The 24,866-nt window shown below is 35.8% G+C and overlaps 1 protein-coding gene across 1 annotated transcript; it reads right to left on the bottom strand.

The window, feature by feature from the left end:
• Positions 1 to 43: 43 nt before the first annotated feature.
• On the bottom strand, positions 44 to 24,007 carry LOC127432769 (proline-serine-threonine phosphatase-interacting protein 2-like). The gene is made up of 14 exons (XM_051684183.1): positions 23,791 to 24,007; positions 22,926 to 23,026; positions 13,657 to 13,731; positions 12,934 to 12,968; positions 12,209 to 12,315; positions 11,736 to 11,798; positions 10,787 to 10,885; positions 7,876 to 7,921; positions 6,918 to 6,997; positions 4,793 to 4,891; positions 4,609 to 4,705; positions 2,128 to 2,200; positions 1,678 to 1,712; positions 44 to 1,557 (listed from the first exon to the last, which is right to left on the bottom strand). The coding sequence occupies exons 1-14, from the start codon at positions 23,821 to 23,823 to the stop codon at positions 1,502 to 1,504; spliced, it is 999 nt and encodes a 332-aa protein (XP_051540143.1). The 5' UTR covers positions 23,824 to 24,007; the 3' UTR covers positions 44 to 1,501.
• Between the last annotated feature and the right edge of the window lie 859 nt (positions 24,008 to 24,866).

Below are 24,866 nucleotides of genomic sequence, written 5' to 3'. Positions count from 1 at the left end.
GAAAGAAAATAACACAGCGTAGGAAAGACATGACAGTGACAGCCTTTTTAGCAGGATACAGTGTTTTTATAATGTATAATGACTCAAAAAGGACACTCCTCAAAGCTGACATACCTCACACTTTATCAGAGGACAATGAGGTTAAATAATATATACATTTATTGAAGCCATACATTCTGTGTTGCAGGACATTATCTCAGATTTTACATTATAAATAAATTATATTTTGGGCTTTAAATTTCTTAAAAATCTATATGAGCCCATGTCTTTAACGGTGAATAAAAAGGCAAAGCTTTATACAATATTGCTTTCACAATGTCATCAATGAAGTGAGAACTGTTTGCTCATTTCCTGTTTCAGGTGTTCTCTTGTGGATTTGCTTTTGACTTTTATGGACTTACAATAGTCTCAAAGATCACTCCAAAGCCTATTTACAAAGTTGATTTGAAATTAGCAAGTTAACATATTGCTTTTATCCAGAGTTATCCTTCATGCCAGGTGTAGAATATTCTCACCACACAGTGTGAGGAAGCTGGTCATAGAGTTCATCCAAAAATGAAATTTCTGTCATCATTTATCCACCATTATGTTGTAGTGGGCTGGGTGAGTGGGGTCCAGAGCCCACTACCTTTTTGAACTGTTGCCTTCTGGCAGGCGCTACAGAACACTGAGCACCAGAACCGTCATGCACAGGAACAGTTTTTTCTCTCAGGCTATCCATCTCATGAACAGCTAAAACTGGGACATTGAGCAATAACTAATGTGCAATACACAGCTTAGTCTATTTATATTTGTCCAGCATACCATACCTCTTCTGCCATTACATTCTATTGCTTCTGTATATAACAGATTGTATTTGTATATTGTACATATATACAGTGTGTGTATATATATATATATATATATATATATATATATATATATATATATATATATATATATATATATATATAGTCCTATTGTGTATTTCTATATATACTTATATTTTCTATTCAGTTTTTATTTTTATTCTATTTTTTATTTTCTTGTTGTATTGTTGTGCACTGGAAGCTCCTGTCACCAAGACAAATTCCTTGTATGTGTAAGCATACTTGGCAATAAAGCTGATTCTGATTTGACTTAATTTATTCTGTAAAAACAAAGTTATTCAGGTTTGGAACAATATAAGGGTGAGTAAATTATGACGGAATTTTCATTTTTGGCTCATCTTTTCCTTTAAGAATTCAGCTCTCTCGGTTCTTAATATACAGTATATATATAAAAAAGAGATATGCCAGTTGCCTTAACTGTATCTATATTGAGCTGAAGAAGGACCCATGAAACTGTAAAATGAAAACAACTTAAACACAGGATAAGAATATTTCCTAAAGGAAACATTTGTAAAGTATTCTTAAACAACATTAGTACTTGTATAACACTAGGTCCAACATTAATACTACTATTTGTAAATTATCTGTCAAGGTTACATTCTTGCAAGCATTCTTACCAGTTCACATTCTTATTAATATCGTATAAGGCTGTATCCCGGCTCTGCTACAGTTGAATATAAAGGATCATCTAGAGAACGAATGATATGACAGTTTTGGGAATTTACTAAATATTGAAGAGAATGTATAATTAAATCTATTACAATATGCACAGCATAGAAACAGTGAGATGCTAAAAAAAATGTCATACTTTCTGCAACTGCTGGTGGAGGTACTGCCGCTCTCCTGAAATAAAACAAAGCATGATATAAGATTTGTACATTTCCTGAAGACAATTTGAGTGGTGCTTGCTTGTGCAAAACTCTCTGCCACTATTTTAGGGTAATGTGAGCAGTTGCGAGGGTGTCACTATGCAGTTGCTAAGGTGTTCGGAGTGTTTTATAGCATGTTGCTATGTGGTTGCAAGGGTGTTCTGGGTGGTTGTTTACAGGCAAGTGAAATTCTGGCATCTAAATTTAGTTTGGGTTCCTCCTTCAATGAAAGTCTATGGGATTGTTGGCGAGGCTTGCTTTAGCAAGAATTGAAGATATATGGTGATGTTTAAGTATGTCTAAGTATGATATAGTGAACAGATCATTTACACCACAATACTCAAAGCAGATTTGTGAGCTTCATTTGAGTCTAAGGACTAAGTGGTCACCTGACAGCTGTTGCAGGTGGGTGAGCAGGGGCCAATCTCTGATTGTTGTAGAAGTTCTCATATGGAACAGGTGCTGATGAAAGATCAGTGTAATAAACATTACAGAACAAAATGAAATATTTTGTCATCATTTACTCACTCTTATGTTGACTTCCATGAAACACAAAAGAATATATTTTAAAGGATGTTCACGCTGATCTTTCGTATACAGCAAAATCATTTAGTGACCGGGGACAGCTACACTCCAAATATATAACGAAGAGAAGTAGTCCATATAAATTAAACACTATGTTCCAGGTCTTCTAAAGCGTACAATAGCTTTGTGTTAGAAATAGACTGAAGGTTAATCACTATATACTAAAAAATAGCTTTCAAATCCTGTTTACGTTTACACATATTCAAACAGCACCAGATTTGACGTCAATGACATCAAATGCCATTGGTTCGTGAATGTCTTCATAAACGCATATGACGTGTGAAGTTTAAATATTTGGAATTGTGAATAATATTTGAAAGTTGTGGAGGGGAAAATTATCAGTGAATAATGACTTCAATTTCGATCTGGTACTCACACAAAGCTATTGTATGGCTTCAAAAGGATAGTGTTTGGACTAGTGCCCGACCGATATACCAGTCCTATATTAGCCTTTAACCGATATACCAGTCCTATATTAGCCTTTAACCGATATACCAGTCCTATATTAGCCTTTAACCGATATACCAGTCCTATATTAGCCTTTAACCGATATATCGGTATCGGCGTATATGTTTACCGATATGCGCCAATATGAAAACTATTTTTCAGAAAATATAATGCAGAAAACAATGCTTTAAAATTGGTGTCATAGCGTAGTTTGTCCAGCAGAGCACACTCCGACTCCATTGTTTACAGAGCTGACTCTGAACTGGTGGCTCTGCATACAGGGCGGAATTAAGCTGTGTGTCCTCACAGTAAGCTGCTAACTAGTTTGTGAAATACATACTGGAAAGTTAATAAACAATGACCCCATCAGTTTCCCTTTTCAGTATAACTAATATAACGTTAACCCTGTCCCTGACAACCATGTCACTCATGTTTATCTTTGCTATTGTTTGTTGTGTTAGCCAGCTATAGTTTGTCAGTGCAGTAAGTAATGTAGCAGATTGAAAGGTAAACATCAGAGCATCTTTTTGCTGCTAGGCATACAACGGTGCAGTGGTAGATTGTGTCTGTTGAGTGTTGATTTCACACTATGTTATTACCTAGTTGGTGAGACACAATGCTGGAAATTAAAATAAACAACGTCCGTCTTTTACTCTCCGTGAAAACAAGCTTATAGCTAACTAACTAATCACGTAGCTACTTTCATTGTTGTCAGCTGAGTGGAAGCTAATGTGTAAACATGTATTCACCAAACTGTTTTGTTCAGGATTCCAGTTTGGTACCCCCTTCAATCGAACAATTCCAGTCATTGCATTTACAAAATGTAATATTTAAAAGTCTGGTTTTCCACCGTTGAAAGTTTCCCCTGAACTTATATAGCAGAATATGGTTTAACACCACTGCCGCTGTTTATCTCTTGACTCGGCAGTATTAATATAGTCAGCATTTGACTGATACTAAACAGTAATACTGATGTTTATTTAGCTATTTATTTTATTTTTATTTATTCTTTATTTAAATGGTCAGCAACTGACTGATACTGAACAGTAATACTGATGTTTATTTAGCTATTTATTTTATTTTTATTTATTCTTTATTTTAATGGTCAGCATTTGACTGATACTAAACAGTAATACTGATGTTTATTTAGCTATTTATTTTATTTTTATTTATTCTTTATTTTAATGGTCAGCATTTGACTGACACTAAACAGTACTGATGTTTATTTAGCTATTTATTGTATTTTTATTTATTCTTTATTTAAATGGTCAACAATTGACTTATACTAAACATACAGTACTGATGTTTATTAAGCTATTTATAGTATTTTTATTTATTTTTTATTTTCTCAGTGTTTATTTCTAGAATTTGTTGACAATGTATAATAATAATGTCAAATATTCTTTGATAAAAATATTTGTTTAAGAAAGCAGCCTTCTGAGTACCTTTGCATACTCATATTGGTGCAAAATCGGTGAGAAATCCACATAGAAAAGGTCTGTTTTCATTCCAGCTCAAAAATTGACTATATCGGCTACCATATTGGTAATCGGTGAATTTTCCCTTTCTAAAATCGGTATCGGTCTCAAAAATTCCATATCGGTCGGGCTCTAGTTTGGACTAGTTGCCATGATGTGAAAAGAGCAATGTGAACATTTTTCAAAATTTATCCTTTTGTTTTCCTGAAAAGAGAAAAGTCTAACAGCTTCTCAAGGGTGAGAAAATGACAGAATTATAATTTTTGGGTGAACTTTTTCTTTAAAAATTTAGGTAAAAGTTAAAATAGCAAAGCATATACATTGTAATGAGTCGTTGTGAATAGTTGTTGCTAATAGTACCTGGTGGTTTGTCTCCAGTCCGTCTGAGGTTGATAAAATGCTCAAGGTCTTCTTGAATGTTACATTGCTCCAAAGACTTCCTCACTTCCTCATAAAGCTGCGTTAACAAATACACACACTGTAAAACGGAGCATTCTAGAGTCTGATATGTGGTTCCTGATATTTGCTGTAAAACTCATGTTACCTCGTCGCTGGTGACACACTGCTGGGAGAGTTGGTTTAGATGGGTCCACACTATGTTCCTCAGGGTGTTGATCCTCTCCACTTCCTGTTTCTCAAAAAACTGGGGCAACAGCACAACACTAGATGCCATTTCATAAAACTAATACAAATCTCCCTGTTCTTGTCAATACACCAGGCACTGTGAAGCAGCACTTAAAGGCCCACACGAAATCTGTGCACTTCAGTAGAATTTGAATGACCGTTATTCATAATGTTCATTACATCCCTTACATGTTCCTTTTTTTAATTTCTTTGGCTAATTGATTATGCCTCCAGCTACCAATAAGTAGGGTTGGTGGAAAATCTATTCACTGATTCATCGTTATTCTTTCTCAAATGTTTCTAGGTCGATCCACAACATTTCATATTATGAATCTAAATGAATTAAAGGAATATTCTGGGTTCAGTACAAGTTAAGCTCAATCGACAGCATTTGTGGCATAATGTTGATTACCACAAAAAAATATTTAGATTCGTCACTTTTCTTAAAAAAAAAAAAAAAAGCAAAAATCTGGGTTACAGTGAGGCACTTACAATGGTAGTAAATGGGGGCCAATCCGTAAACGTTAAATTACTCACTGTTTCAAACACAAGATGTAAACAATATGCATGTAAACATGGATTTTAGTGTGATAAAATCACTAACTAGTCTCTTCTGTGTAAAGTTATTGCCAATTTAACAACTTTGTTGCCATGACGATGTAATGTCAACAAACCCTAAAACGACAGTAAAAATTATGATTTAAAAAACTTTACAGCTCAAATAATACATTAGCTTAAACAGTAGAATTAATGTAACTGCTTTTATAAAATTATAAGCACATTTCTGCTTCTAAACCCTTCAAAAGATTGGCCCCTATTCACTTCCATTGTAAGTGCCTCACTGTAACCTCGAGTTTGTCTTTTTTTATAGAAAAGGAGGAATGAGTCGAAATTAATTTTTGTGGTAATCAACATTATGCCACAAATGCAGTCGACTGAGCTTAACTTGTATTGAACCCGGAATATTCCTTAAATAATAAGTCTGGTTATTGAAAAAGCATCTGCAGGACAAAACATTACAGATGTAGATACAGTGGCATGTGGTTTTCAACATTAGCAGGGTTTCCATCTACATGTTTTGTTTTGTTTAGTTTTTTTAATTTTGGCATATCACAAAAAATGCAGGATGGAATGAATCCCAGCTTAATTTCCAAAATGCTCATAACAATCTTATATTTTGAAATTTTTTATATATATGTATATATACATTTTCAGTAATAAGAAATACACATAAACTATATGATGGAAACACATTTACTGAATAAATTTGTCACATATTCCCTGTGTTTTTGCTTAGACTTTTATTTTGAAATTCTTGTTTAGTTTCCCGTTCCTGTTTCCTGTTAATTCTGTAGTCCATTCTTTTCATGATTGGTTTTCCCCGATTGTTTTCCCCAGGTGTTCCACGTTTCCTTGTTTGCCCATTTGTATTAAGCCCTTGTTTCCCCTGGTTTCTTTGTCAGTCTTCACATGTGTTGTCACGTTCTGTGGCCGGTTTCCTGTGTTGTGTTTTATTTTGTGTACTTTGTTTATCTTTGATTTCCATTAAAAGCATGTAGAACCTCATTCCTCACAAAATTATAAGTAACTACCAGTAAGTATGAGTATAGTATTCTTACTATAAGGAGTGTTTCGAAAATGCTCTCCATTACTGCATACTTTAGAAAACAATGATGTTAGAAATTTGAGTTTTCAAACAAAAACGGCTTAGTTCCATTTTAACACACATTTAAAGAATTCCACAGGTTTTCACCTAAAATCAGGGCAGATTCTGTCTGGGTCTGATACTCACCAAAATTTGTTAAAGCAGGATTTTCACCACTTGACCACAGTTTCGAAGTCAGACATTTAATGTACTGAATGCTTCAACAGTTTTGAAATTGTTTGACCTCTAATGGGCTTTGCAGTTTCAAAAGAGCTCAGAGGAAGTGTTGGCTTTACATGATCTGACATGATCTTGTTTCACTTGTCATCAGTTTTTAAATTTGCTCATTAGTGTAGGGGTGTGTGTGTGTGATGCAGGCTGGGGCTAATATAGTGCTCACCTCACATGCTTTAACATGCTCGTTCAGCCACTCCGCTCTGATCTTCCCCAGTATGGACACATTCTGACTGTATATTCTGTCTGTTGTTGAATCAAACAAAGAATTTTAGATTGTGACATGAAATGAAAAATCACATGTGTTGTGTGTAGGGTGGGCTGATATCTCATTTATACCATTATAATACAATTATATATAATACAAATTAAAACATTTTAAACAAAAGTACAGTGTAAATTTAACTTGAAAGCTAAAGCTCATCTAATGTTTTCACTGACCCTCCCACAATAAAATGTTTAAATATAATGTACAAGTATACGACTATGTAATAAATATTGTTTTAATTGCATTGCAATGTAAGCATTTTAGCAAATATATACATTTTACTAATGGTACTATATTATAGGCCAGATTTAAAATGCTACATTTATTTTATATTTTATACAATATATGTCTCTCTACTCACCAAGGGCTCCTTGGTCTAAAACAGACTGAAGACCCCTGTTCTAAATATATATTGATATTTATGTATATATATATATATATATATATATATATATATATATATATGTGTGTGTGTGTGTGTGTGTGTATATATATATATATATATATATATATATATATATATATATATATATATATATATATAATTTTTTTTTGGTTAGAGGAAGCAGCCTTTCGACCTTTAAGGAATGCAACATTTGCATACTGCACACAGTATACATACTATATACTGCAGAACTAGTAAGAGTATGCTATTACAGAAAAAAGGAGGGATCACAGAAATAGTCTAATGACACATCTTTAGGAAATGTAATAGCAAGTGCATTAAATCATTGCAATACACACAAAGTTTCTTAATGTTATTTCGCCAGCAAAATCTTTGCGAATGTATCAATATTCAATACATCAGCCAGCCCTAGTGTGTGAATATTATTAGGCCATTTGTTTATGTTCTTACCAGCTTCATCTGCACACTGCTTGGCTTGCTGTGTTTTGGCGTACAGCTGGAAGTATGAGACAGTGACAATTTATACTGCAGGAAATCTTTGTACAGTCATTCACATCTTACCACCACATAATATACCATCTTAACTGTTAGCTGTGTTCTAAAAACAGTAGTGTTTCCTAGCACTTGTCTAATTTTGCGCTTTGAACAAATACAGACTGAATATTGACAAACTACAAAAGTTTTATAGACTTTCAACAGCTCAAGAGTCTTGTCCTCAGGGTGTTACAAATACTTCCAACTTTGCCAGCATCGTTTACAATGATTCACAGTGCTGTACATGCTCTGGCAGTCATCCGTACCCATGCGTGGCCTTGCTCGTTTTACATGGTGCTTTGCTGTATTGAACTCATTTGCCTTGAAAGCCTTCCTCTGGAGAGATATTACTCTTTGGAATTTAGGCCCAAATCCACCATTTCTTTTCTCTTTATTAATAAAAGCAAGTGTTCCAGGTAAATGTCTAAATTTAGAGGGCAATGTGCTCTACTTTGCACACGTAAAAAGAACTCGATTTCCATTTCTATAAGGAAACACCAGTGCTTCCCAAACAGCAAAACAGTAGTGTTAAAGCTTTAGGTAAGTTTAAGTTTTGGTTCTGCATAAATTAAATGGAGCATCAGAGGTGCTTTCCCTTTATGACACTCAACACACAGCTTGTTTTTTTGTCAATTGTGCACAAGAATAAACCGAACACATAACACATACCGCCTTTGAAGTGGAAAGGTGGCTATAAATGGCTAAAGGAAATTTCACCTAACAATTATAATTCTCATTTTCTCACCCTCGTGCCATCACAGATGTGTATGACTTTCTTTCTCTGCAGAACACAAAGACTGATACAATGGTCCATACAATGCATGTGAATGGTGGCTAGAACTCTGAAGCTCCAAAAATCACAAAGGCAGCATAAAAGTAATCCATAAGATTCCAGTGGTTTAATCCATGTCTTCAGAAGCGATCAAATCAGTTATGGGTGAGAACAGACCAAAATGCCTTTTTCATGTTACACCTTGCAATTGCAGTCTCTAGGCACAATCATGATTTCAAGCTCGATTACTTCCTAATGCTTGATGCATGCGCAGAGCGCTAGATGGCGCTATAGTAAGTGTAATCAAGTTTGAAATCATGATTGCCAAGGAGACTGCTGATGTCAAGGTTTATAGTGAAAAAGATATGAAATTTTGGTTCTCACCCAAAACCGATTGGATCACTTCAGAAGACATGGATTTCTCCACTGGAGTCTTATGGATTACTTTTATGGTGCCTTTATGTGGTTTTTCAGCTTCAAAGTTCTGGTCACCATTCACTTGCATTTAATGGACCTACCGAGCTGAAATATTCTTCTAAAAATCTTCATTTGTTTTCTCCAGAAGAAAGAAAGTCATACACATCTGGGATGGCATGAGGGTGAGTAAATGAGAGAATTTACATTTTTGGGTGAAATAAGCCTTTAGGAGACAAATCACAATTAAGTATGCAAACAGATGTAAGAGAGAAGATCAATCAGAATTCATATAGATATTAAAATGATGCCATCATTGACAGGCATTTTGAATGCTAAATTGAACATTCTATCAATGTAAGTCAATCTGAAATTTCTTATTAAAGGAATGTTGAGGGTTCAATAAAAGTTAATCTCAATCGACAGCATTTGTGGCTGTTGATTATTACCACAAAAATTATTTAGACGTTTATGTAAAGAAAAGAATCAGAACAAACAAACAAAAAAGCATAGCCACAAGACAAACATTATATGTGTTAACATGATTTTAATGTGATAAAATCGCTTACTAATCTTATCTGTATAAAGTTATAGCCAAAATTACAATTTTGTTGTCATAGTGGCATAATGCTGGTTAACTCTGTAATCTGGTAAATGCCATAACACTGGTAAATCGCTGACTTTATCACACTAAAATCATGTTAACACATATAATGTTTACATAATGTGGCTTTACTTTTGGAATCATGCTTATTTTAAACATTTAAAGGAATATTCCTGGTTCAATACAAGTTGAGCTCAACTGACAGCATTTGTGGCATAATGTTGATTACCACAAAATTTAGTCTCTCCTATTCTTTAAAATTAAGCAAAAATCTGGGTTACAGTGTGGCACTTACAATGGAAGTGAATGGGCCCAATTTTTTTACATTAAAATACTCACTGTTTCAAAAGTACAGCCACAAGACATAAACAATATGCGTTTAAAATCACAACTAACCTTTCCTGTGTAAAGTTATTTACGCCAATTTTACAACTTCGTTACCATGACGATGTAATGTCAACAAACCCTAAAACACTGTAAAAATGACAATTTAAACAACTTTACAGCTCAAATAATACACAAGTTTGAACAGAAGAATTAATGCAAGCGCTTTTATAAAATTATACGTTTCACATTTCTGTGTTTAAACCCTCCAAAAATTGGCCACATTCACTTTCATTGTAAGACGAGGTAAACGAGGGACGAGTAATCATCTTTATGCGACAAAAGCTGTTGATTGAGCTTAACTTGTGTTGAACCTGGAATATTCCTTAAAATATGAACTTTATGAAAAAAGTAAATAAAAATCAGCACACCTAAGGCTGAAATTATCTACAAATCAAATATAAAGTCTGTACAGTAAGCGGTTCGAGCTAAATTAATTGCAGAATATTTGGGGTTAGAGAGTTATTGCAACCCTAACCAGAATAAGTGCTGCCTTGCAAATACTGTAAAAAGGATGCATGAAGCTAGGATAGAAAAAGAGCTTCTAAATATAATATATGTCAGAGAAAATGCAAATGAAAGCAAGATTGTTCCAAAGATAACATATAAGACCAAAAAAGTGAGATACACTGTAAAAAATGTATTGTGTGTACCTTTTCTTGCTGCTTGGAACTGCTGGTAGTGGCATTTCTGTTCATGTTCTGCTCTGCTTCCTCTTTATCACGACACTTTTGCTCATAGCTCTTCTTCACCTTAACAAAACATCAGTTGACATTTGAAAATGGAGTAGCCAACGCATCATCTTGAGACTCAAACTAAGCCATAATATTCTCTACCATCGCTGTACATGTTACTAGAATCAAACAGAATTGTGTAGTGAAGTCCACAAGTCTGAGACAATTAGTGACAATGCTTATATTTTGCATTTAATATATATATATATATATATATATATATATATATATATATATTTTTTTTATTCAATTCAAATTATATTATCAGCAAAACAATTTGAGTAAAAAACTAAATTCCAGAATTTCTCCCTTTTGCTTTAATGAAAGTATGCACTTGAGTTGGTATGGACTACAAAACTTGATGAACAAGTTATCCAGCATGATTTGACAATGTTCCACAGAGAATCCTGTGTGCTTCAAAAAGCAAGGAAATCTGACATTTTGTACAAAGGAGATAACATGGTCAGTGCCACAAATTTGCTTCCATAATTATAATTATTATTATTATAATGCATTTTATTTATAGGCGCCTTTCAAGATACTCAAGGACACATTACAAGCATGAAAAACATATCTTAAATCAGATAAACAGAACTTGTTTGTCTCTGCAAAAGGCAATATCAAACAATGTTGCATGCCATACATAAAATACCTGACACCATTTAAATTAACAAAGCCATTTAGCACAAATAATTTTGTAAAGCTAAAATCAGGTGCTCTAATTCACTTCCCTCATAGCACTGCATGAGCATTACTTCCCACTTAGGAAATAATGCACCATGCAAAAGTGGGCAGCAAAACCACTTATCATAGCAACCGCACTAATTGATTGCAGTATACAAACTGTCACTGAGCATGCTTTGCTTACTTCTGCTGTTTTCTTGTATTGGGCAGCCTTCTGCTTGTGAAGAGCATCCATCTGTTGTTCTACCTGAGAAAATACAGGTTTTCTTTCATTTCTTTCATTTTAATTTAGCAGAAACAGCACTAAAGGTGACGTGTTTAATTTTTTTGATGATATTTTTCCAGTATAATATGCAGAAACAACTGTAAGTATGCCATTCGTAAGTCGAAACCCCTGAAAATTGTAAATACTATGGCGCTATCAAAAAGAGCACCGCGAATAGCCCAAAACATCAACAATGGCTCGACCAATGGCATGAGTTTGGGGCGGGACTATGTGTTTGTACAACCAATGGAAGACGTAGGGTAGTGTTTGGGAAACCTGTTTGAAAACTGTCATTACTTATTCAATTCTGTTTTCTGAGGATAGTCTTATAGAAATTACCCACTTCAGCTATAATCAGGAAAAAAGCATGAACCGCTGATTGTATGTCTTACCCTCTTTCGATCTTCTTTCTGTTTCTCTCTAAATTCCTCTAATTTTTTTGCTTCCTCTCTCATAGTTTGGGCCAAATGTAGATGAGACAAGCTCACTTGTTCTGTTTCTGCAAAAATACACATTTTCAACATAAAACAGGGTGACCGAACAATAAACAGCAACTTAAAGAGACAATAGTTCACCCAAAAAATTAAATTCTGTCATTATTTACTCACCCTCATGTCGTTCCAAACATGCTCACTGTAATTCTTTTCATGGAAGAATCTTTATGAAGCTCATTTCCATTCAAACATGGCACCTTCAGACACTTAACATCAGATTTGACATCAATGATGTTTGGTCATGCCACATTGACGTAAAAAATCATTTTCTTTCTCCCCTTTTCTCCCCAATTTGGCATGCCCAATTCCCAATGCGCTCCAGGTCCTTGTGGTGGCGTAGTGACTCGCCTCAATCCGGGTGACAGAGGACGAATCTCAGTTGCCTCCGCGTCTGAGACCGTCAATCCGTGCATCTTATCATGTGGCTTGTTGAGCGCGTTACCGTGGAGACCTAGCACATGTGGAGGCTTCATGCTATTCTCCACAGCATCCAGCCACAACTCACCACACGCCCCACCGAGAGCATACAACTTTGGAACGACATGAGAGTAAGTAAATAATGGCAGAATATTAATTGCTAGGTGAACTATTCCTTAAAAGTTTTAAAACGTGTTGTTACTTACGTAATTTGAAAACATCAAGTGAACGTTTCAGGGTGCTAAAAACAGACAAAACGTTGGTGAGTAACCAATTTCCATTTACTCTGCGATAAAATAATTCTAAAATTGCTGACTTCAGTCACTTGTACAGGACACGTTTAAACTGTTTTGTGACATTAAGAGGAAAGGCACTAACCACAAACCAATTCTCAAACACATGATCAGCACAATACTGTCTACAACAGTACTGGCCAATAAGATCTCTGCTTGGGCACTGTGAATATAAGTAGGAAATCTCATTCCTCATATCAACACAGCACCTTTCAAAAATAATTCAGTCGTTTATCCTCCTCTGCTAAAACCAGAACAACACAACAATATAGTCTCATCTCATTATACAAGGCTCACTTATTTGGCTACAAAGATCACAGCATTAACATCTAAAACAAGACAACAAAATAAAATACATACAGATTTTTATGAATCTGAAGATAAGACGTGATTTCCTCTCCTGTTTCTTATCACCACAATGGTAGGATGTTGTAGGTGGTTGTTAGAGATTTGCTAAGGTGTTCTTAGTGAGTTTTAGCTTGGCATAAGTCAAAGAGCCAGACTATCAAAGACTATCAAAAAAGTCTTTATGATATTTTGGCTCTGGATTTGACTCAGGCACCACTAATTGACCCATTTAAATAGTAGCTCTATTCCCTATATAACCATTTAAAAGAATTAGAGATTGCTACTTACTTCATCTCACTGTGTCCACACACTTTCTTGGACAAACCAAGGAGCTCCTTTGCATATTTCTCTTCTATTGCAGCTCTGAAAATCAATACGTTTTTATGTTAGATCAACATTTTATATGTTGGATGAAGTGCTAATATTACTGATGAGTTTCCTGTCCATTTGTGTGCCTAGAATGTAGCTGTCAATGTAATCAAATGCATGACAACAGTTTACAAAATACTGTTTAAAACTACTTACGACAGAAACCTGAATATTGAGTATTAGAGACCGACCGATAAATCGGTTTTGCCGATTAATCGGTCCTGATAGCTACTTTTGAAACTATCGAATATCGGCAGAAATGAATGCTGATAGGTCACGAATCACAATAGAGAAAAAGGCAAAAAAAATAATTACATCGGATTACCAGAATACTACATAATTATAACAAGTGATCGCTGATGATCTACCATTGATTAATTAGTGCTCATATTTGCACAATAAACTGCATCTGGTATTTCTTTCATTTTAGACTTTTGTAGTCTCTTTGTCATCACAGATTCAGAAAATGATCATAGAAAAAAAAACATTCAGTAAGTACATTTTACAAACTATCGGCCGAATAATCAGTTAATGGCTTATCGGTATAAACAAAATTAAATAACGGTGGACCTATCTGTGGAGTATTTTACACCATTATGAAGGATATTATTTATGTTTTTATACTTGTATTGAGGAAACTACATACACCTGGGAAAATACTTTGGCTTTGTTAATGAGAACTGCACAAATGGACTGTAAACCCATCGGTTTCATCAAGAAAAATTCATATGAATATTCACCAACTACAAATATTTTAGGTTAAAGGATGGGTGACACAATAATGCATAACCTGCTATGAACATTTAGTGATCCAATATTCCTAATGGGAATAATGAATATTGAATTTTTACTATTGTATAAAGGCATAATGAATAATGAGTAAATATTTTTACTTTGTAAGTAAATTACATACAAATACAGCCTTGGTAACAAGCTGCAAATGAATTAAAGGAAAAGTGTGTAATTTGTATTCTACTAATGTCAACAAACAGAACTGCAAAAAGAATGACTTTTCAAACTCTCTTCCAACATTTCTGCCATTGGTAGGTAACTTCACCCCAAATTCACCCCATATGCCATTGGTTGAGCTAATGTTGCTGTGTCAGTTAGTTTGGGATGCTCAAACAAACAGAGCTTCAATAGTTTTGTAGCATCACAGAGCCAATGTTTAGGATAGGAGTAAGTATATTACAGTTTTTCTGAATTGCTAAAACACTAAACTCCATTCTCTGAACCAAATGCTCAGTGGCCTAAACACATTTGTCAAATTAATCACTCTTTTTGCAAAACTCTAAACACATTCTCACTTTATAAAACACATTCTGCACCGTGATGCACTTGTGTTGCAAAACGGTAAACACACGCAGCGAAAGTTAAACACAACTACAACACAGTTGTCATCGTTTACACACAATGACTAAAAATGTTCACACTTGTTTCTAATGATGTGAAAACGTGATGCTGAGGCAGAATTAATCTCTCATTGACTTTGATGTTGCAGTTGCACAGCATTTTTTTAGTTTACTGTAATGTGTTTTTCATTTAGTGTTCATTGGGGTTTTGCAGTTGGACTACTGTATTTTTAGAGTATTCAAGTGCTGAATATACAGACATTCAATACTGTATTACTTGAAGTACTCACAGTATACAATATATTCACTGTACTACTGTAAATTGTGATTACTATACTTTTTTGACAGTAATTGCTAAATGCGCTTACTATATACAGTGGTGTGAAAAAGTGTTTGCCCCCTTCCTGATTTCTTATTTGTTTGCATGTTTGTCACACTTAAATGTTTCAGATCATCAAACAAGTTTAAATATTAGTCAAAGATAACACAAGTAAACACAAAATGCAGTTTTTAAATGAAGGTTGTTATTATTAAGGGAAAACAAAATCCAAACCTACATGGCCCTGTGTGAAAAAGTGATTGCCCCCTAAACCTAATAACTGGTTGGGCCACCCTTAGCAGCAACAACTGCAATCAAGCGTTTGCGATAACTTGCAATGAGTCTTTAACAGCGCTGTGGAGGAATTTTGGCCGACTCATCTTTGCAGAGTTGTTGTAATTCAGCCACATTGGAGGGTATTCGAGCATGAACTGCCTTTTTAAGGTCATGCCACAGCATCTCAATAGGATTCAGGTCAGGACTTTGACTAGGCCACTCCAAAGTCTCCATTTTGTTTTTCTTCAGCCATTCAGAGGTGGACTTGCTGGTGTGTTTTGGATCATTGTCCTGCTGCAGAACCCAAGTTCGCTTCAGCTTGAGGTCACGAACACATGGCCGGACATTCTCCTTCAGGATTTTTTGGTAGACAGCAGAATTCATGGTTCCATTTATCACAGCAAGTCTTCCAGGTCCTGAAGCAGCAAAACAGCTCCAGACCATCACACTACCACCACCATATTTTACTGTTGGTATGATGTTCTTTTTCTGAAATGTGGTGTTACTTTTACGCCAGATGTATGGAACACACACCTTCCAAAAAGTTCAACTTTTGTCTCGTCAGTCCACAGAGTATTTTCCCAAAAGTCTTGGGGATCATCAAGATGTTTTCTGGCAAAAATGAGACGAGCCTTAATGTTCTTTTTGCTCAGCAGTGGTTTTCATCTTGGAACTCTGCCATGCAGGCCATTTTTGCCCAGTCTCTTTCTTATGGTGGAGTCATGAACACTGACCTTAACTGAGGCAAGTGAGGCCTGCAGTTCTTTGGATGTTGTTGTGGGGTCTTTTGTAACCTCTTGGATGAGTCGTCGCTGCGCTCTTGGGGTAATTTTGGTCGGCCGGCCACTCCTGGGAAGGTTCACCACTGTTCCATGTTTTCGCCATTTGTGGATAATAGCTCTCACTGTGGTTCTCTGGAGTCCCAAAGCTTTAGAAATGGCTTTATAACCTTTTCCAGATTGATAGATCTCAATTACTTTCTTTCTCATTTGTTCCTGAATTTCTTTGGATCTCGGCATGATGTCTAGCTTTTGAAGATCTTTTGGTCTACTTCACTTTGTCAGGCAGGTCCTATTTAAGTGATTTCTTGATTGAGAACAGGTGTGGCAGTAATCAGGCCAGGGTGTGGCTAGAGAAATTGAACTCAGGTGTGATGAACCACAGTTAAGTTATGTTTTAACAGGTGGGGCAAACACTTTTTCACACAGGGCCATGTAGGTTTGGATTTTGTTTTCCCTTAATAATAACAACCTTCATTTAAAAACTGCATTTTGTGTTTACTTGTGTTATCTTTGACTAATATTTAAACTTGTTTGATGATCTGAAACATTTAAGTGTGACAAACATGCAAAAAAATAAGAAATCAGGAAGGGGGCAAACACTTTTTCACACCACTGTACATAAAAAAAAAAAAAAATTCTTCTGTAACTTCATACCCTTGACGCTGTGTTCTCCATTTTCTGATAGTAGTGTCTAATGAATGCTCTGTAATATTTATATATGGACTTGCTTTGTGTATAATTAGAAAGCATTGTTTGATTTTGAGCACAGATGAAATGGTTTTGAGGTGATTGTTTGATTTTGCCAGAAGAGTCAGGGGTTTTGTGAATGTAGTTTGAAGATTTGGTTTTGTGTTTAAAGTTGACAAAATGGGTGAAGGTTTCAAGAAATGTCTTTTAGGGGGCCTGGGTAGCTCAGCAAGTAAAGACACTGACTACCACATCTGGAGTCGCAAGTTCAAATCCAAGACGTGCTGATTGACTCTAGTCAGGCTTCCTAAGCAACCAATTGGCCCAGTTGCTAGGGAGGGTAGAGTCACATGGGGTAACCTCCTCGTAGTTGCTATAATGTGTGGTTCTCACTCTCGATGGTGCGTGTGGTGAGTTGTGCGTGGATGCCGCGGAGAATAGCGTGAGTCTCCACACGTGCTATGTCTCCGCGGTAACGTGCTCAACAAGCCACATGATAAGATGTGCAGATTGACGGTCTCAGACATGGAGGCAACTGAGATTCGTCCTCCGCCACCCGAATTGAGGCAAGTCACTACGCCACCACGAGGACCTACAGCGCATTGGGAATTAGGCAAACCAAATTGGGGAGAAAAGGGGAGGAAATCCAGAAAAAAAAAAAGAAATGTGTTTTAGCAATTCAGAAAAACTGTAACATTGAAAAAATTACACACTTCACCTTTAACATATTTAGGCTGCTTCAAAACATCTGCCTCAGAATGCAGCAACTAGATATTACAGTAAGACAAACAGACATCTAGCTAGCTGCAGAAATATAGTCAGAAAGAGTGTCACATAGATAACCAGATAACCCATCAGAAAAAGATAGAGAGAAAGAGAGAGAAAAACTTAAATCAGATTAGAGGCCTTTAGTGGCTTTTTTTACATTACATTTTTGACAGTTGGAGTTTGAATAAATGAGCATTCCATTGGCCCATTTGAACATTCCATCAGTGAAAGTCAATGGGATTTTGATTCTTTTTTAACATCAGCTGTGTAAAAAACAAGTCTGATCGATTAGAAAAGACTTAGCACACTATTCCAGAACAGTCTGAAGGTCTGTGCCTAGTTTGGTGGATGTAGCTTAAAAGTGCAAGGAGAAGTTTATGTTACAAATTTGGGTCTTGGTTTAGGGATTTTGAAAAAAAAAAAAAAAAAACTACACAGTTTATAGCATAACAGTATGATGGCTTCGTCAAGTCAACATAATAAATATATGTATGTATCGATGGAATGACAATATGACCTCACTTAAGGTGTTGGTTGAGGCTTAAGGCCGATAAAATGCTTGACATAGGGGCGACCTATCCGGAGTACTTTGGTGAAAAAATGTAATGACAGCAAACTGAAAAAACAAAAGGGGTGCACATATTAAGTCAACATGAAACGCTATTCGCAACCTGTTTTACGCTGTAAACCCTGTTGGGCCTCATGTATTCAGATAGAAGACAAAGGCAGGCCTAACAGTCATAAAAAACATTCCTCAAGCCCCCTCCTTCTAAGTCGTAAATCTTACTGATAAAAATCGCGCCAAAATCAAACAAAGGGAGTCCAAAACAGACTACAAATCCATGAAGCCTTGCTCACTAAAGGATCGAGCTCTCAACTCCTATTGGATAAGGCACACAACAGAACGTCCCTCAAACATGACATCATCAGGACTTCAAATAATTCTGAAATGCTTCCAAAGTGGCTTCCAGCGACTTTGTTCACCGAATACGGACGTAGCTTTTTGCTGCTCTCCGGTGCAACCTCGTGGCACAAGGAAGTAATGTCCGACTTGAAACTGTAGCCATACAATCTCCATCTCGCTGGACGAGTTGAGATTACTCTGTGTTCAACCGAACACTCTAACGGATCTGAAGGAGACCGCCGAGCAATTCGCATCTTCATCCGTTGGCCTACAGAAGTGAAGAGATTAAAGATTTCTCTTCCATCTTCAATCAAGTCGACATTTCTGAGTTCTCCGCCAGCCCGCCAAGAATCAACAGCCGTACCGCCCGCCGACAGCGCGAGGAAACGGCCCCCGTCATCACCCGAGCCTCAAGGAACCGGGTCAAAGTTAAATGACGGAGGAAAACACATTCTACCTGTGTCCTCATGCGATTCAAGTAAGAGGTTTACGTCTGGGCAGAGATAGAATATTATAGTGTGTTATTCTTGTGTATCAAGGTTTTTGCTTGTACAGTTTACGGACCGGCATGTCCGCTCATTATTAATACTCAGGGTATTAATTATCACGAATTTGTTTTGCTGTATTGTGGTCCAACCAAATTGGACTGTTGTGCATTTTCGCCATCGCGGGTGAGACAGCAACTGAGTTCATCCATTAAAGAGTCAAATAACAAGGCACTTTTACGAGCCCCGCTCGTAAAACCGCGTCTCTGAGTGATGAACACGGCTGCTTCATCTCCCGCTATCGCGAAATCAGCTTTCGGGCTGTCACTTACTCATCTCTCTCTCTCTCTCTCTCACTAACCACACTGACACACACACACTGTCACACACACACCTTATGTGTTATAGGATTATTTTTATTTCCATATCTAATCATGTCACTGTTTAGTTTGTAGTTGTAAGTCGGAAGTTTATTGACTGCATTGTATTAATTATTAATTGATATTACTGCATAAATAAACTTTGTTTATATTACAAAGAGAAGTGTTTTGGTTTGTTTTGCATACGCCTGTGTCATGCTGACGGGATGTCAGTGCTCGGATTCAAACCTTCATTCATTGTTTTTTTTCCCAAAAATCGATATTCTTCGGATGTCGATTTTCCTAAGAAAACAATCTAATATTGAGACTGTTTTACTATTCGGTTATTAGTCCCTGATTTCAGGGTGGTGCCCCGTCAATGTTAATCCATATTAATATTCTATTGATTTTTGATAATTGATAATTATCTTTGATTGAATTTGAATGATCAATAAGCTAGTGTTAATTTTAATTAATGTTTCATCGATGTTAACAATTAATGATTATCTTTGATAACTGTTGATTTAAAGGATTAAAAAAAGCTAACATTGATTCTCATCAATGTTCTATTGATTTTAATAATTAATAATTATCTTTGATTGCTAATAACCAAACTTGCTCCTAAACGTAGCACACTACATTTACTGGAGTCCCATATGAGGTTTTAATGAGTTAGATCCAATTAATTAATTTAAATATTGATTAATAACTACAGAAATAATTATTAATTATTTCTGATAGTAACACTGATCTAAACAACCAGTAAAGCCCTACAACCCTAATGCTGTCATTACTAGAAAGTTGAAATGTCAAGTTTTGTACTCATAACTCAAATATCTAAGTTCCTTGAACTTATTTTTTCTTTAAAATCCATAGACTTAAGATTTAAGTATTAGTAACTCAAACTATTGAGTACAAATTGAGGCTATGGGGAATACCCACAATGCCTTGCACTTAAATGATTTATTTACGTTTCCTTTGTCAAAGGGAAAACATGGCGGCATTTAAATAATATATATATATTTAATGTCTGAAATCATGTTTGCACAGCTTGCATTGCAGCATTACTATGATGATGTGATTGTTGGAAAATCTGAATAGATTACTCATCTGAAAGGTGAGAGTGATGTATTAACCACCTTTAGATTCAGTGGTAGGCCGTGCATTTAAAGTCTAGGCCTTCAGTGTGATTCATGCCATTAGGAAAACACAGTTTCACAATGAATAATGAAACACCCTATGCCTTTGGGCATCATACATTATGTCGCAGCTAACTAATAATACCAATTGGCATTTTAAAAACACGTCCACGCATGAAAGCCAGAACTTGAAACTTAATGCTCAAGCAAGCCCAATTTTAACTGCAGCATGACTCTTTGTGAAATGAACGTCTCCCGAACAGACATTCAAAAATCATAATTTTTCATATGAATCTACCAAGGAGGTCTATAATACCTGGAAAAATCTATCTAATAATATTTGCGATTTAAATGTTGCTTGCAATAAATTTAGTTTCTTCAGGGTACGCGGTTATGCTGCGTTCCATTCAAGTTGGATGTGGGATATTCCTACTTGATATCTCCGACCATAAATGCATTCCATTCCCCGATCTTCGGAAGATGACATTTAAGAAAACAAAACTGCAACGCTCCTGTTAGCTTAGCAGGGGTTTGACTCTCATTAAAGATGTCTCCTAGCAACCCAACTGATAAACAATGCTGCAGCACTAGCATTTGTGCTACAGGTGTACGATTATCAAAAGAGATTATAAAGTTTTATACACCTGTTTCTGCAGGCGTTTGTTAAACATGCTTTAATATCATGTAATGTGGAAACAAACTCATTTATCGATATTACTTAATAAAGTGAATGTTTATCACTTACTTTGTATATCTCCCTGAGTGTCCACATATTTGTGTGACATCATGCCCCTGCATCTCGGCGAAATCGGAGTTCAGAATTTCTGCACGAGCCTACAAGTTGTAATTCTGACTTCAAAATGCATTCCATTGCACTTTTCCAAGTAGGAAGTTGTAAAATCCGACTTTCCGAGTTGAATGGAAAGCAGCACTACTTTTCAAAACTTGATCTGACACTGAATTCTCAAGCAGCCTAATTTACACTTAGAAAACTCCTGATGTTGCTATAACAATGCAAAAAGCACTTACCAATTTACTTGAAGTGAAAATCAGTCCTCCTTTCCTGTTTAATAAATTAAGCAATCACACGGTCATGCAGAACATCTTGTGTTTTTAAATCCATAAGGATCTCTTTCTCAACGGCAATAACAGCAGTGATGACAGCCGACTCATCAGACAGCTTGATCTTACGCTTTTTGCTCTTGAATTACGTACATCACTTAAAGCGTGATTGCGTCACTCAAGGCCAGCTAGAAAGCCTCGACCGGGACATATCCTAAAGATCACACCCACCAACAACAAATAAATCAATCTGATTGGCTGATGAATCTGACATTAAATGCTCATTCATTTGCACTGTTGAGGGATTCTGTAGAAATTCTGAAGGCTTAGTGGGGTGGAGCTCAAACTCACACAATGCTTCAGGCATGCGATTTGTGAAACAGTTGTCACGCTTCGCTTGTAAGCATCAAGGAATAAATTCTGACTGGATAAACTTTTCATTTTTCTCTATTTGTTTGTAGATTAATTAAGAGTGGAAAGTGATTAAAAATACATAGGCAAAAAGGGGATTGAGAATGAAAGGATGAAAAAATATGTATTTATTTTGCACGTTAGGCCAGCAGAGAAGGCTGACCACTGATTATCTCCATGTCAACTTCGGCCTTTTTTCTTGACACGTCTCTTAAAAATCCACAACAAATCTTTGACAGTCCCCACACTCACATTTGCCCATCATTATTTTTTCAGTAAACATTTTGTATTGTTTAATTGTTTTTTTCCAATAATATTTCACAAATTCCACTGTTCATTCAGACTGCAAATAGTCTCACTGTGTATAACATGCGATGCATTTTTGTTGACATGCATTAGCATTACTTATAAAGTGCATCAATGAATCATGCACGATAAGACCAGGAATGTGTATTAATCAAGTGTCAACACCCTCCATTAAAAAAGTGAAGCATGGAAAATATGTGTAACTGCACGTCACATCCAGGAAATGTTACAGCAATGCTTTTCAAAACGTCAACGTTTTTCCTTTTTATTAGATGACTTAATATACGGTGACTTGCATACAATCATATGAAACAATCAATGTTACTAGAATATCTCACCTAGCTTTCAAGAAATCCTCAATCTCTTTGCATGTCCTCTTGCCATCGTTCAGGTGCTGGATGATGCTGTCATAACCTGCTGTGCTGGTGATATCAATGCTCTGCACCCACAATTGAGGAAATAATACAGAAAAGACCCATACTTAACACATGACTTGGCTGCAATTGTCACATTAAGAGTAACCACTAAAGTTTGTCATAATCTGAATATGCAACCCAGGGATCCACGTGGTACCACATTTATCACCAATTCCTCAGTGTAGTCTTGTAAAATATGGTGGTTTGCACTGTTGACTGTCATTACCAATGGGAGCCCATCATTAGACAGACATAGCATCAATCCCAAAGTCACAGTCAACATGAAATATCAAATAAAAGTTAAGAAAACAAAACTAAATAACACCTTATTGCCTGCTTTTCCAAATAAGGTCTCAGTTCTAAACTCTCAGGCAGACATAAAATTGACAATATATTCAAAGAACATGCAGGGGGGGGGGAGAGATCAGTTTTGGCAATTGAAACATTTGTAATGTTTTGTGAATTAAAAAACATAATTTAGTTTGTTTGATTAGGTATAGTTACTTAAAAGAAGTGTCATTTGGCTGTTACACATACTTATAAAGTTTGTTTCAGTATGAACTTGCCACTTCCCTTTAAGGAAATAAAGCCTGTTTCGAAATGTGACTGACGGCTGCACAATAAAAGGTTGAAGATTTTAAAGTTGGTTGAACTCGCACAAAAATCCAAACACCTTTTTATAATTTAGTATTGTACAAATAACCCCTATTAAGCATGTCCACAGTGCGATGAGCTCTGTATTTTCATTAAGCATTCATTGCATTTCATATGAATAGGAAAATCTTACCCAAAAATGATCTTTGAAATGCAGCTCTCTCATTGCGACGGCTGGGTGTTTGGGCGTTCCGTATCAGACTGTAATAACGCAGTGACTGATAGATATCACATTGTCATAATAGTCTGCTGAACATCGTGAGAAAAACAACACACCCCTGGGTCCTAAATGCGAGTCTTTCATGTCTGACCAGCTGCTGCAAGTGACCAACGACTTCGGTGGACTTTTCCACCACATTGTGGTTGAATCTTGTAATTGCAGGCCTTGTGCATTTATTTCCGTTTAAGGAATATTCCGGGTTCAAAACAAGTTGAGCTCGATCGACAGCATTTGTGGCATAATGTTGATTACCACAAAAATTAATTTTGACTTACTCCTTTTCTTTTAACAAAGTAAACATCTGGGTCACAGTGAGGCACTCACAATGGAAGTGAATGGGGCCCAATTTTTTAATGTTAAAATACTCAGTTTCAAAAGTACAGCCACAAGACATAAACAATATGCATGTAAACATGATTTCAGTGTGATAAAATCACTTACCAACCCTTTCTGTGTAAAGTTATTGCCAATTTTACAACTTCGTTGCCATGACGATGTATCCATCAACAAACCCTAAAATGACTGTAAAAAATGTCCATTTAAACAACTTTACAGCTCAAATAATACACGAGTTTTAAGAGAATTAACGCAAGTGCTTTTAAGAAATTTTAAGCTGCATATTTCTGCCTTTAAACCCTGCAAAAATTGTCCCGTTCACTTCCATTGTAAGTGTCTCACTGTAACCTCCACAGACCTTTTTCACAGACTGTAATGACGCGATTCAGCCTTATTTATCAGTTTTATATATATATATATATATATATATATATATATATATATATATATATATATATATATATATATATATACATTTTCAAAATATTGAGTGCTTTGTGTTATATTACCTTGGAATAAGTTTTAAAAAACTAATTACCACAGCTGTGAGGGGGTTTCTATGACAGCTGCTGAGAGAGATTGACAGTAAATTTGGCATCTTCTCACATTTTACTGTCTTTATCCACTGCTCTCTATTTTTTCCTGGAAACTCA

This window comes from Myxocyprinus asiaticus, chromosome 42 (assembly GCF_019703515.2).
Source record: "Myxocyprinus asiaticus isolate MX2 ecotype Aquarium Trade chromosome 42, UBuf_Myxa_2, whole genome shotgun sequence".
Classification (NCBI taxonomy): Eukaryota; Metazoa; Chordata; class Actinopteri; order Cypriniformes; family Catostomidae; genus Myxocyprinus; species Myxocyprinus asiaticus.
Note: the sequence above shows the minus strand (reverse complement) of the source record. Positions and strands in the feature narration are given on the sequence as shown.

What these genes read in the sequence shown, in the direction of transcription:
- LOC127432769 (XM_051684183.1), bottom strand. Translation starts at nt 23,823, where the DNA reads ATGAGAGAGCTGCATTTCAAAGATCATTTTTGG. An exon ending in CCACCTGCAACAGCTGTCAG is followed by an intron (nt 1,713 to 2,127) that starts GTGACCACTTAG and finishes GTTTTATTTCAG; the next exon opens with GAGAGCGGCAGTACCTCCAC. An exon ending in TCCACCAGCAGTTGCAGAAA is followed by an intron (nt 1,558 to 1,677) that starts GTATGACATTTT and finishes TTCGTTCTCTAG; the next exon opens with ATGATCCTTTATATTCAACT.